Source organism: Planococcus citri, chromosome 4 (assembly GCF_950023065.1).
Source record: "Planococcus citri chromosome 4, ihPlaCitr1.1, whole genome shotgun sequence".
Taxonomy (NCBI): domain Eukaryota; kingdom Metazoa; phylum Arthropoda; class Insecta; order Hemiptera; family Pseudococcidae; genus Planococcus; species Planococcus citri.
In genome coordinates this window covers 71951147-71965785 of record NC_088680.1, presented here as the reverse complement: position 1 = coordinate 71965785, position 14639 = coordinate 71951147, and the positions used below count along the sequence as shown (strand labels likewise).

General features: G+C 35.3%; 1 protein-coding gene and 1 long non-coding RNA gene across 2 annotated transcripts; one reads left to right on the top strand and one right to left on the bottom strand.

Moving 5' to 3' along the window:
* Nucleotides 1-144: 144 nt before the first annotated feature.
* Nucleotides 145-13619, top strand: dsx-c73A (doublesex cognate 73A). The gene is made up of 6 exons (XM_065361500.1): nucleotides 145-462; nucleotides 8150-8317; nucleotides 8712-8852; nucleotides 12151-12301; nucleotides 12481-12636; nucleotides 12755-13619. The coding sequence occupies exons 1-6, from the start codon at nucleotides 145-147 to the stop codon at nucleotides 12820-12822; spliced, it is 1002 nt and encodes a 333-aa protein (XP_065217572.1). The 3' UTR covers nucleotides 12823-13619.
* Nucleotides 456-12524, bottom strand: LOC135843568 (uncharacterized). The gene is made up of 5 exons (XR_010558347.1): nucleotides 12393-12524; nucleotides 8583-8841; nucleotides 4915-5076; nucleotides 4698-4815; nucleotides 456-893 (listed from the first exon to the last, which is right to left on the bottom strand). It is a non-coding gene; the product is annotated as an uncharacterized LOC135843568 (long non-coding RNA).
* Nucleotides 13620-14639: the final 1020 nt, after the last annotated feature.

The following is a 14639-nucleotide window of genomic DNA, read 5'->3' as shown; positions in this document are numbered from 1 at the left end:
GACAGACCACAGACAACAGACGAGAGAGCGATAGAGCGAGAGAGTGGCAGAGCGACAGAGAAGAAGCGCACTGTTACGCGAGAAAGCGATCACAGCATCAGCTCCAGCTCGAGCTGCACGATACAAGATACTCGTATATCGTAGATGATAGAAACGAGCATGACGATTTGTAAATTGGTGATTGTGTACTCAGCGCTATCGCTATGGCTATCGTTGACGTGTTGGTGTAACGCGGACAGGGACATTCAAGACATAACTACCTTAATGACATCAAATGAAGAAACCGATTCAGACATCTCGGCGACCGCCATGGACGACTATAATGCCACAACCGCGGCACCCACACCACCCATGACAACAATCAACGAGTACTATTCACTAAGCAGCACTTTACCACGCGATAGAATGGGCACCGCCAATTCCCATTATCATACTCATAAAGATAGGCCCAAATCCGAAGAGGTAATTCAATCTTCAATACATCTTCATCTATCACTACTACTACCTAAACCTATTAATACTACGTATAGTATAAGTAATATACCTACCAGATACCAGTACCAGTACCTATTTTGTAAATAATCATCCAGCGTATTGACTACCATCTCATCTCACCTAACACCGGACGCTCTAATTTCATTTCTCACCAGAAAAAGTGATAGCGATTGTCAATATAGTATAATCAATTGTAATTTCATCTACTTGTAATTACCAGTAGATGATATAAATCCTATTTGAGGGAGTAGTAACTCACTTATGCAGCACGGTCGTAATTACAAATATTCCAAGTCGATCACTTCGCACAGCACCCGAACCATTCTACTCCGTATTTCGCCGTCAATCGAACAACACGGCAACTATGTAGTAATACACGATGTGTTCGAGCGAATGACCTGAAAAACGTTACACAAATCGAGTAATTAGGTATTTGCAAGTGAATTATCTACAACCTATTATTAATAATTTCTTGACTTTATCTCCTACACATCAACAAACTATTAGTTTTAAACCATCTTGGAGCCTTCAGCGGATTTTGGCAAAACTTCAACTTTTTGTCATTTTTGATAAAAAAAAAACTTTTTTTTCGCATTTTTGACCAAAAAATTTTTTTAAAAAATATTTTGTACAAAAAGTAGGAATTTTTGCAATTTTGACTAAAAAACAAAGGTACTTATATAAAAATTTTGAACACAAAAAATTTTCAAGTAAAATTTTATTTTTGACTAGAAAACCCGGAGCGTGGAAATATTAATGTTGAAAATATTCACAGGGTATCCAACAGGAAGTTGAAAGTAGTGAAAAAGTAGTGAATTTTGTTGAAAAGGTGTGAAAAAATCAAAAAATTTTCAAATGCGTTCCTTTTTCTCAATCTTCATTCCGTAGAAAAGAGCTCATTTTGTTGACTTTTTTAGAGCTTGAATTACACATTTTTGAGACCTGAGAACCTTATTGTTCAAATTCAAGAAATGTTCAAAGTTTGAATCAGAAAAATGAATTCCTCCCTGCATGAAGAAACTTTTTTTTTCACTCGTATTTCTCAAAACATGAATTTTTGAGAGCTTATTCCCCCCTCCCCTTGCTCAGGCTCGTTTGTTTTTTTTTTCAATTTTGAGTTTTTCAAAATACCTCTCAAAATACTGATTTTTGAGAGCTTTTGCCCTCGCTTCGTCAGGGCCGGCCGGTTTGTTTCTCTTTTCCGCAGTTGAAAAATTCCAGACTTGAAGGAGATATCGAAATTCGAACATGCAAACACAGCAACGGTGTAATTTCAAGTTCGCAAGTTACGAACCTGCGAACCTGTACATAAAGCGTTCGCAGGTTCGCTAATTGGCCAGTAAAAATTTTTACTTCGTAACTTGGTGCCAATTTGCGAACCTGCGAACGCTTTATATACGAGTTCGTAGTGTCCCAACTTGCGAACCTACGAATACTAACCATACCTTGTTCGCAGGTTCGTAACTTGCGAACTTGAAATTACATTGTTGCTGTGTTCGCATTATCGTACTTTGGACTCGTAAAAATTTTCACTCGCCAATTTGCGAACCTGCGAACGCTTCATATACTGGTTCGTAATGTCGCAACTTGCGAACATACGAATATAGTACTACCCTCGTTCGCAGGTTTGTAACTTGAGAACTTGAGATTACACTGTTGCTGTGTTCGCATGTTCGTAACTTGAACTTGTAAACATTTTTACTCGCCAATTTGCGAATTTGCGAACGCTTCATATTTCGTTGTGTCGCAACTTGCGAACCTACAAATTAAGTAACTTTAGTAACTAAAAAAGCGGCAGGCACTCTTTGACAATTTTCGGCAATCGAGTAGGTGGCAAGCTGATTTTTGGTATACTGGTCCATTTTGATGTCCTGAAAACGAATCTGAGGAGTCCTACTGTACCGGATGTGCTTTCTCCCAAATTGTGGATCTTAGCCTCCCCTCCCCCAAATCGGTTTTGGCCAATCTGAAGTCTCCACCAGATTTTCCAGTGCTCGAAAATTTCCATAAAATTTTTACCAAACAGAGATGGAAATCCAAAATTTACCCAGTACTCCAATTTAAACGCGTTATCAAGTCTACTGTAGGTGGGTCCAAGTCATTTTGCAGCCTCCAGCAACTTTTTGAAAATTTCCAAAGCCTCCGGCAGATTTTAGAAACTTGAAAATTTCGTCAAATGGAGGTATACAACCGAAATTCACTCTGTAACATAATTTCAACACGCCATGAAGTCTACTGTAGGCGGATTTCCAGTCGTTTTGAAACTTTCAGATACTTTTTTGGACCTTCATGGCAGATAAGGTTCCCGTTATTTGTTTCAAAATTAGTGTATTCCAGTCTCAAATAATTTTTGTCCATCGGTTTCATTCTTCTTTGAAATTTTGAAACATTATCCTTCAGCCTCTGCTTGAGGAAAGACAAACCGATTTGCCAGTAGGTAGCAAAAATAACAAAACTTTAATCGCGAATCACGATTTTTGAATCAGTCTATTGAATCCGATTCCGAATCGGATTCATTTGAAAACTGAATCGCAGATTTTGAATGAGATTCAATTTTTTGGTAGAATCGCCCCAATTGAACCCAATTCATTTTTTTTGTTAATCACCCCAATCTCTGTTCTCGTGGAATCAAAAAAACTTTGCTGAATGCTGCGTTGTGATTGGCCGAAATGGTTTCTCGAGCTTTTTGAACATTTAGCCAAATTTGAACTTTCAATAATAGCCTGCATATCTATACTTCACAAGCTTTCTATTGAGGGGTATTTTTTGAAAATCGGTTGAGTACACACTGAGGTGTCCTGGGGAACAAAAAAACCAACATCATTCTAATGGCCAAATGCTGCGTTGTGATTGGCTGGAATGATTTCTCGAGGTTTTTGAGCTTTTGGCTAAACTTTCAAACTTTCTAGAATACCCTGCAAATCTACTCTTCACGAGCTTTCTATTGAGGGGTCTTTTATGAAAATTGGTTGTGTGCTTATTGAGATCTTGTGGGAATTATAATTGCCGAATGCTACGTTGTGATTGGCCAAAATGATTTCTCAAGCTTTTTGAGCTTTTGGCCAAACCTTTCAAACTTTCAAGAATAACCTGCATACATACATTTCACAAGCTTTCTATTGAGGAGCCTTTTATGAAAATTGGTTGAGTACATACTGAAGGATTGCTGAATGCTGCGTTGTGATCGGCCGAAATAATTACTCAAGGTTTGTGACTTTTAACCAAACTTTTCAAACTTTCAAGAATAGCATGCAAATCTACACTTCACAAGCTTTCTATTGAGGGGTCTTTTATGGAAATCGGTCAAGTACTTTCTGAGATCTCGTGGGAAATAATACCTATAATATGCCGGATGCTGCGTTATGATTGGCCGAAATGAGTTCTTGAGCTTTTTGAGCTTTTTGAGCTTTTGGCCAAACTTTTAAGAATAACCTGCAAATCTATACTTCACAAGGTTTCTATTGAGGGGTCTTTTATGAAAATTGGTTGAGTACTCACTGAGATCTCGTGGGAACAAAAAAACCGTCATCATTTTAATATAATAAGATAAGATATCTAGGTAATTTTGGTAAAAAGCGTATTTTTTTTTGAAAAAACAACTTTTTTACGACAAAAAAAAAAGAATACCAAGGTATGTATTTTCAAAAAAAAATTGTTTTTCTAAAATTTCGGCAAAAAAACATAAATTTTTGGCGTTTTTGATAAATATCCAATCATTTTAATCATTCTGAAGACAAACAGAGTTTTCTTGATAATTTTTATCAAAAAGATGTTTTTTTGTGAAATTATGGCAAAACACTAGACTTTTTGGGAAGAAAACGTATTCTATTTTCTGCAATTTTGACAAAAAAAACTGAACTTCTGTCCACTTTTGTCCTACGTAACTTTTCTCGAATGAATTTTGAAAAGGCTAGCGCAGTTTGATTTTCAGCTGATCGGAATTGCCGAATTATAAAAAATTGTAATTTTAGCAGACATTAATGATTCAATTTTTTGAACCTGGGAACCGCTTAAAAAAATCAATTTATTCAAAAGTTGCTTTATCGATGATTTACCACCCAAGTTATCGGTGCATAAAGCTCCATTTTTAGTTTTTCCGCATCAACCTTGAATAAACCTGCTGGAGGCTCCAGAATGTCAAAACAGTGGTTTTTGAAAGTTCGTTTAAAGAAAAATACTTCGTGAAAAAGTTGAAATTTTACCTGAAATAAAAATGAACTTCTGTACTAACAACGTTTGGTAGCTGAGTTCTTGGGGTATACTCTTTCGATCCAGCTTATTGTTAGTTCAGTTGAAATCAGAAACTGCTTTCCAGCATCTCTGCTTTCATACCAAATTTCAAATCAATCGATTGGATACAGACCAATATTAAAATTTAAAATTATTATTTTCATAAAATCTTTTTTACATCGTACTTACATTTTCATCTTTCGCGCTTCTTACTCGTTATTAATAATAGAAGTCACCTCCTCTTATATCGTCTCGATTTTCAATCATGACCCGCTTCGCTGGAAAACATCGCAGCTGAACTCGAATAACTCGATTCTTTCGCGAGTGTGCGCGAGCATCGTTGTCTGTGATCTGTAGAAAATAAAAACAGAACAATGTATTAAGTTACCACGAGCATAAAATTGCATCAAAATGAAATAACTCAAAATACAAACAAAACCAAATAACTATGTAGCTACGGTCTACGGTCAAGTACCTAAGCGTAATTAAATTATGGGCAATTTTTTGCGAAATTATCGCCCTATAGATACGATAACGAACTCGATTTAAAAGTTAAACCCCTTTTTACACGCATCAGGGACGTTCACCGCTGCATAACGGCGCGCCATTTAATTACCTTTCAAGTTTTTAAACGCGTATTTAATTCAGCCATAGCGTAGCCGATCGTCTCTCGCCTCCTCGCCTCGTCGCCTCGTCACCTCTTCAGTTCATCAGCTCACGCTGTCACGTGTGAATTGTTGATATGTTTTCGTGTGTATTTAAAAAAAGGGGCAACAATATAGAAACCGTGTTTAAATGAGTTATAAATGAGAATCATATCGATCTTTCAAATCCTGCATTTCCTTCTCCCCCACCTTTTTTTTTTTTTTTTTTTTTCCACAGAAACATGTGTAAACTTTGGGGTGGGGTGTACCTTATTTTTCAAAGTTGTAATTTTCCACTTCCCACCCCGCAAAGTAGTTACCTCGCATGATGCATTTGTCTTCATACACTTAATACAAAATTTCAAGTCAATTTTCAAGTTCACGTTGTCTACAAATTACAAAACTTTAATCAATTTTGGAATTCACAATATTATTTCTAATTAACAAATTTTAAATAATTTTTCAGAATTTCAATTGTTTTTATTCTATGAAATTTCAAATCAATTCTCAGAATTTACATAGGTAGTTTAAAAACGACAAAATTAGACCAAATCTGAGGATTAAAATTTAGAAGAAAAAAAAAACATAGAAATATTCATTTTTTGAGGAAGGAGATCAGTTTTACTTTCTTATCACTATCATGTAGAGAGGTCAAAAATTTTCTACAGTATTCTTTATAGATAAAAATGGACCAAATATAAGGATTAGAAGGTAACAAAAAAATGTAAAATTCCTATATTTGGATTTCCTATATATTTTGAGAACTTGACTATGAGGAAGGAGGAGCCTTCCTGGCACGACTTATTTTCACCAACATGGCTGAGAAACCCGACAACTTTGTGGTGTTGACAATAATATTTTCTTTACAAGTAGGTATAAATAAGAGCTCTCCTCTGTAATCTACTGGTTGATCATGACTCATGAATGGAGATGTGGGGCTAAAATTGATATATTACCATAGTTGATTTCACTCAAGTAGGAACTGAACTGAGGTGTTGGAACTAAAAAGTTCACAATTTTAAAGATTTTGTCTGATATTTCGATATTTTTCAATAGATACGTATTTTGTAAAATTGGGGGACTCATCGTCCACCACTTATTGTTTCCCGAGGAGGCTAAAAATTTGGGTATGATTTATCGTTACGACAAAAAAGGGGGAATGCACGACAAAAATAAGGGGTTTAAGCGACAGAAAAAATAAATACCACGGCCCACAAAAAACACGACAAAAAAGTTACTTCAACGACAGGCATTTTATATTGCACGGTAAAAAAATGCAATCAACGACAAATAATTATTTTACACGACAACCGGATAAGCGAAATTCACGACACAATAGTACCTAGGAACGACTAATTTTATGATTAAAAAACGACAATTTATACAATGAAAAAGAGACTACACAAACTACACATTTGCAAATTGATAGAAAAAAAAAGTTTTATTGCACCAATAGTGCCCTTTTGGATTTAGCTGGCCTCCCATGCTTGCGTTTTTGGCCGAAGGAAATGGATTTCGCCTCGGAGGGGGGGAGCCCGAACCCATTTCTAACAACTTTGCATTCCAAGTACATGTTTACATGTTGTTCTTTTCATGAAATAAGGGCATGAGCAAGTTGATAATTCCAAATTGTTCGATACACTGCTGATTTTCCAAATTCCATGCGTGTTTGGCTATGCTGGAGGTGGTGAAAAAAAGGAAGCAGCGCTTGAATCGCCTGGAATTTGAATCACTTTTTTGTTTCGAGCAGCCCATTGATCCCCAGAGATCCACTCCTTTAAAAACACATTTGGAGAATTGGCAAAATGTAGACAGTTTTGAATTACAACTTTATCATATTCCATTGTACCAATTATGTGCAGTTCAAACACTATACCCAAGCACAGATGTAGTTGTCGCTGAAAATCATACTTTGTCGTTCTAACACTCATATCTGTCGGGAGAAGTAGTCGTGATGACGACCTATTTAGTGGTTTAAAAACTTCTGTTTTTAGTACCTAATTTGTCGTTAATACCCCTCTTATTGTCGTAAGACTTGCCTGTCGTTCAAACCACCTTTTTTGTCGTTCGATTAAATATTTCCCTAAAAATTTCATGGTGTGATTCTATCACTTGAGGTAACAACTGTAGGGGATAGGAGCGAAAGAAAATTCCATCATAATATAAATAAGGTACACTCTGTAAGCTTAGATAAGTATCAAGTTATGTTTTAAAAATTTGAATTCTCAAAAAAAGTACCTAGTACATTACATACCTACCTATTCAAAAATTGCCACAGAAATTCACTATTTTTACTTGAAATACGTATGACCAATTAATAATTTTAACAATTTTTTTTTTTTAGAAAATTGAAATGCATGTAGAACTTTGATTGTTTGATGGGGCGAAGTAGGGGGAAATTTTTTAGGTTTGCATGCTTCGATGACAAAAATGAGCAAAATTGATAACTCGAGTGAGCGAGGATTTCCTTCTACACTTACCTGAACCTATGGGTGTACGTGTAGATGATCTTATAGTATGTACTTATACACATAGTAGGTGCTCGTAGATGGTGAGATACCTAGATGTTCAAAGAGATACAGATACTTATAGGTGTAGGTAGGTATCTGGTATTTAGCTGGTATACGTACTCGTAGATAGAGATATCGAATAGCTACATATAAGTAGTGTACATACGACTTATATATTATTTACTCGTATCATACGACGATTGTCGATTGCGCATTGCGCCTTGTTTGAATAATAATATAATGTACACGACGTACGCTACTTTTGTTTAGAATGTTATTTTAAGAGCGCCGTTATCTTCGTTATCTTCGACACCATCATCGCCGATAACGGAACCGTCGTTAACGCACAGCGTGGGTGCGATCGCTAAACCAACAAAATACCATTATTATCCGCACAATCAACATATGTATCTGCTTCCAGAATGCGCAGTTCAACAGGTAAACTAAAGTAAAACCCCTTCTGGGCTTTTGGCTTTTTCATGCTTGCTGCTCGGTGCTCTATAGACGATAGGTCGATCTCGATACCTATCACCTACTATACTATACTAACTTAAGTAACAAAGTATAAGCTATCTAATTTCAATTTACATTTACCTATCCTATACCGAGTTACCAACCTAACCTAACAATAAGAAAGAGTACCCAATACCCATACCCATTAGACGTAATGATCTTTACGTCTGCGTCTCGTACTCGTACATACCATTTTCATTTCACACCGCAGCTCGACAGTATGCGATGCTACTAACACGATCGACGATACGCTTCATCGACAGGTAATGCTCGATAAGAGGTCTAATCCAGCAATTTTTTTGCTTCGCACTTTTCGCAGGTCTGCAGCGCGGTATACGTTAGATTGAATTACACGCAGCCTTTGTGCGCTTGTCCGTCCAGATATCGAGAGCCCTGCTCAGCCAGTTTGAATTCCGATGATTTACATACCACCGAATTATCCGTCGATTCTAGAGGAAAGGTACGAGTAAATCATTATTAGTACATCTACATACACAATACACATACATACCCATTTAATGACTAAGAAGCAAATGCCCACCAAAATTAAACCATACTGAAATCTGAACCTGTCAACCTGTCTCTTCTACTCGAGGAAACAAACATGAAGTATTATTGGTTGCCTATGCCTACTTTGTAGGCTGAGTGAGATTTGCCAGCCATAAAACTGAAATAGAGGTACCTACTGGAGGTCGTTCAACTTCCATTTCTTGTTCAATTTTCTTCGACCTCAAAGACAACCTTGAAATCCACTTTGAAAAATTCAACTCACCTCCAGGGGATTCCAATTTCAAAAAAAATAAAAAAATAAATAAAAAATGATAATAATAACAATTTTGCTATTGGTAATAATTTTTGAGAATTTTTTGATTCGTGCCACTATTCCACAACAATAAAATCTAAAATCATTTCAGAACTCATTTTTTGGTCGCTACTAAAATCTAGAAAATGAAAAAAATCCCAAAATCTGGAAAAAAATTTGGCGAAAAAAGCTTAGTTACAAGGGAGGCATGTATGCCATGGACACACAATTTTCGACAAAGGTAGATCGAAAGAGCATGCAAAGATAAACTCTACCACCCAAAATTTCAAGTGCTAAAATTTTTGATGAAGTTTCAAGAATGAAATTGAGGTTTAAAACTAGATTGTTGCAAAATTGAAGAAGAAAAAAACAGCAAAACTGCCTCATAATATGAAAAAAATTCATCGATACATTGGTACTTACGGTTACGATGGCCATTATTTATTAGACGACCCGAACACCTTTCAATTTTTGATAAACGAAATCAATCCTGTAATTTACTAGATAGGCAACCAATCAATCACTTCAGCATTTTTTCTGCATATTTTGTTATTTTAAAGAATTTGTTTTTTCCGAGTTTATTTTTGTTTTCTAACCCGAATGGTTATTGATTAATGATTATTCAAGTACATACATACAAAGTTTTCGCCAACAGAACCTAGATAAATATTAGTCCGGGATATGACAATAGGAGTAATTGCACCCCCCCCCCGTCGATCCTCCGGGACAACTTTTTTCTTAAAGGGGACATCCTAAGGAACATTTTAAAGCAAATTTGCCCAAAAAAAGTTGGCCTCACTTACAAAATGGCGGCCATTTTAATTGACAGGTCAGCCGAAATCGCAGATTTAGCGTTTCAACATAGGACTTGCACGAAATTTTTCAAACCTTACAAGGGTAGATCGAAAGATTATGCAAAAATTTATCACCTGTCAAAATTTCGAGTGCTAAAGTGCGTTTTTCGATTTTTGGTGAATTTTTGAAAATCCAATTTAGGCCAAAAATGAGGGAAAAAATCAAAATTTTACTACATTGATCAAGAAAACTGAAATTTGGGATATACCCTATTTTCGACACGCCAAATCGATTGGAAACGGTTTCAACCCGTTTTGAGCAGTTCTGGAGCCTCCAGCAGATTTTTGAAACTCGAAATTCCCACAAAATTCCATCAAATTGGGGTTGTAAAGCTGAAATTCATTTTAAAAACTGATTTCAATACGCTACCAGGGTGTCTAACAAAATGTCTCCGAAGAAATGCAGTACTTTTACAGTACCTTTTGCAGTACCTTTTTTTATCCAGCTTACACTGACCCCCCCCCACCCCCCAAAGAAAAAAATATATTTTTGAATCGGTTGGAATTTGTCGATAAAATTTTTACAAGTATTAATTTAACAAAGTGTTGCCATCTTTTGAGGTACAAAATGAACATTTTTTTTTTTTTAATTTTCACCGATTGATTCATCATGAGGGTTTTAAAAAATTTTAAATTAATGATTCTGAGAAAAAATACAGTACTTTTCAAGCAAAATGCAGTACTTTGCAGTACTTGCAGTACCAAGGATTTCAGTGCAGTACTTTTACAGTACTTGCAGTACCTGCAGTACCTGTTAGACACCCTGGCTACGAAGTACTGCAGGTGAATTTCAAGTCGTTTTGGAGCCTCCAGCGATTTTTTGAAAATTCCTGAAGCCTCCAGCAGATTTTTGAAACTTGAAATTCCCGCAACATTAATTTATCAAATGGAGTTGGCAAGCTGAAATTTACTCTACACTCGAATTTTAACACCCTCTGAAGACGACTTCAGGTGGATTCAAGTAATTTTAGAGCTTCCAGCAACTTTTTTGAAAATTACTGGAGCCTCCAGTACATTTTTGAAACTTGAAATTTCCTCAAAATTTCATAAAACTGAGATGAAGAGTTGAAATTCATTCTGCAAACTAATTTCAATACGCTACGAAGTTGACTGCTGGTGGATTTTAAGTCGTTTTGGAGCCTCCAGCGACTTTTTGAAATGTTGTACGGTGTTTTTTTTGAAAATTGAAATTTCCTAAAAGTAGCTGGAAGCTTCAAAACCATTTGAAACCACCATGTAGTCTGCGAAGTAAATTTCAGCTTGCCAACTCCATATTTAATAAATTAATGTTAAGGAAATTTCAAGTCTCAAAAATCTACTGGAGGCTCCAGTAATTTTCAAAAAAGTCGCTGGAGGCTCTAAAATGACTTGAACCCACCTGAAATCTTCTTCAGAGGGTTTTAGAATTAGTTTGCAGAATGTGGAGGCTCTAGAACTGCTCAAAACGGGTTGAGACAGTTTCCAATCGATTTGGCATGTCGAAAATAGGGTACATCCCAAATTTCAGCTTTCTTGGTCAATTTGGTAAAATTTTGATTTTTTTCCCTCATTTTTGGCCTACATTGGATTTCCAAAAATTCACCAAAAATCGAAAAACGCACTTTAGCACTTGAAATTTTGACTGGTGATAAATTTTTGCGTGATCTTTCGGTCTACCTTTGTAAAGTTTGAAAAATTTCGTGCAAGTGCTATGTTGAAAGGCAAAATCTGCGATTTCGGCTGACCTGTCAATCAAAATGGCCGCCATTTTGTAAGTAAGGCCAACTTGAGGATCGGCGGGGAGGTGCAATTACTCCTATTGTCATATGCCGTACTATATGTAAATTTTCAACTTTTCAACAACCATCCCAACAAACTACATAGGCATAAAGTATTCCTTGAAATTCGAATGAATTTCGTGATTTTGATAATTCAGTACCTAATGTTTTTTTATGTACCTACTACTACGCACGTACATTTTAGCATGCGATATTTCCTTTTGTCATTATGAATTTTTTGAGCTTCTTCAAAGAAATATACGTAATATGTAATCTGATCTGTAATCTGCAGTTAATGATAAAATTATAGATCCAACAAACTACTTTATTATTTCCTGATTTCAGGTACTAACTTTAGTGAAAACTTGCGAACCTGTTAAAGATATGAGGATATGCAGACTACCAAGAGATTGGTCTTTGTTGGCATTACAAAATGTGCGAACAGGCAAATCGCACTATTTAGTAATTTGCCATTGTCCAGAGACTAGTATATTAGGTGAGCATCCGTCATATTTTTCAGTAATAATGAAGAAAAATTTACATTTATAACTTATAATCGTGTACTTACTCGAGACCGCGAGACGTACCTTGTAGTGTCTAATCTCCACGAGCTGTTGAATATTCGTAAATGGTGATTCTGATTGGTGATTCATGTAAGAAATTTTCTTTCCACAGAGGGTCCAACTACTCACGATCAGCCAACTTACGCCAGTGTTCCTGGAATCAAAGTTTACGGTATGGTTTGCGTTAGTAAATCGGATGTTTTACTCGGAGAGCTGAATAAAAGGAAAGCTAAATTTTTCAAACACGATCGATTGGCTTCGTTAAAAGGTAGATAAGTATGCATGAAAATTTCTATCTAAATACAATGTACCTACACATGCTATTTATAAATTAGAGCGTACGAGTTGTTAATTTTTTCTTCCTTTTTAAAAACAATTTATTACAGAAAATGAAAAATTGGCATCGTTTCCTTACTACAAAATAAAACCTTTATTGAAATACGTCCTCGATTGAAACGAGACAACGTAAGTACTACGTGTATTATTAGGGCCTAGACAGTACTTAATTTATTTATTTATTTGTACAACAAGTACACTTTCTCTCCCTCTTCTAGACAAACGATTAATTTTGTAAATTGTTTTCCAAAGCTTAGTGTATCTATTGTGTAGATATAATTTTATTTATTTATTTTTTTTTTGTATTTTTTCTGTTCCCTTTTCGTTGTTGTGCATTTACTTATACGTAGAATGTATGTTCGTTAAGTATTTCATTATTAGGTATTTATTTCATTTTTGTTTACTACTTTATTTATTTAATTTGTCGATAACTTTCAAAAAACGAATAATACATAATTACGAGTAGGTATGTATCTTTTTAAAAAATAATACGCCTATAAAATGAAAGAATATGCAACCAAACACACGTATTCGTACACTTGGCAGCATAGTTTGTAAGATGAAGGTTCAGATCGAACTGGTTATTCTCGCTTTCACCAAAGCAGCGCAGTTCTCGTATAGGGTAGCTATCGCATTTTGCAGAAACTTTCATTATTTTTACTTTTTTTTTTTTTTTTTGTTTTTTTAGGTACCTACGTTGAAAATTATTCGCCATTATTTTTTACATTTTGTATTATAAGAATTAACTAGGTATATATCTAGTAGGTTATAATTACGACTTTTTTGGTTCCTTTGAATAGTGAAATTTTTTAATACTAAAGCAAATCCCATTGGTCCATTAAACCGTTATTTTTACGACTTTAAAATGTTGTATTCAACTTGGAGGGGGTTCAAAAATAAATTATTCGATACGGATGTTTTTTTATTTCACTCGAGAGTAGGTAATAATTGGATAAGTGATATTACTCATCTGTTCTTGTGATTCGTAACAATAGAAATGAGAATGGGTATTGGGTAATTTGAGTTTTAAGATTTTTTTCCTGTATCAAATATTCGTTACTTAGAGCCACCAATGATCCCTATTACCTATAACTTTTCGTAACAGGATCTAAATGCGTTGAAAAAATAAAATCAAAATACGAGGAATACTGATGTCAGAAGGCATCTTGCTGATCTGGCCCCTTTGTTAATAGAACTATGCATTAAGAAAACATCAGCTTCAACATCGCAGTTTGCAGTACATTCTGATTCGCTGTTTCTCCGCCTTCTTTCCTTGGCAGAGATAGAAAGAAAAGATCGTTCACTTCATTACCTTAAACTCCTATACCTACCTATGCCGTTTGTACGTACGTACGAATTATAACACCTCTCATTTCACACATGTGTTTGTAACATTCAAACACCAAACGTACCTACATATTTCGTCATCGTCGCCAACAAATTATCATAACACTTTTCCGAAAAAAAAAAAAAAAAAATGGCGTTAGTCTCTTCTCTGTACTAAACGATTCGTCGAATAGCATCAAACAATTTCTCATTCGTTTTGTTTTTCCCATCCGAGTACTACTTATTATATATTTTTTGTTCTTTTTACACGTTAACGAGAAAAAAAATCAAGGAAATACGCTTAATGAAGGAGGTGTTTCTAGCTTACCAACGAATCTCGGCGACGATGATGTACTATTTCCACCATTTTGAAAATCTTGGCCTATTGTGAATAAATTTACGTCGACGTCGCCATTGCCATTGTATACGAGTATCTACTTCTACACAGTACATATTATTTTCATTATAATGAAAACTGTAGAGTAATTTATGATCGAGGAAATGATAAATTTCAACGAGTTGAAGTACGAGTAACAACTACTTCAACGAAAAAGTATAACCTAAATGGTTTTGGTAACAGTTATATGTATCTCGATTCATTCCTTTTGA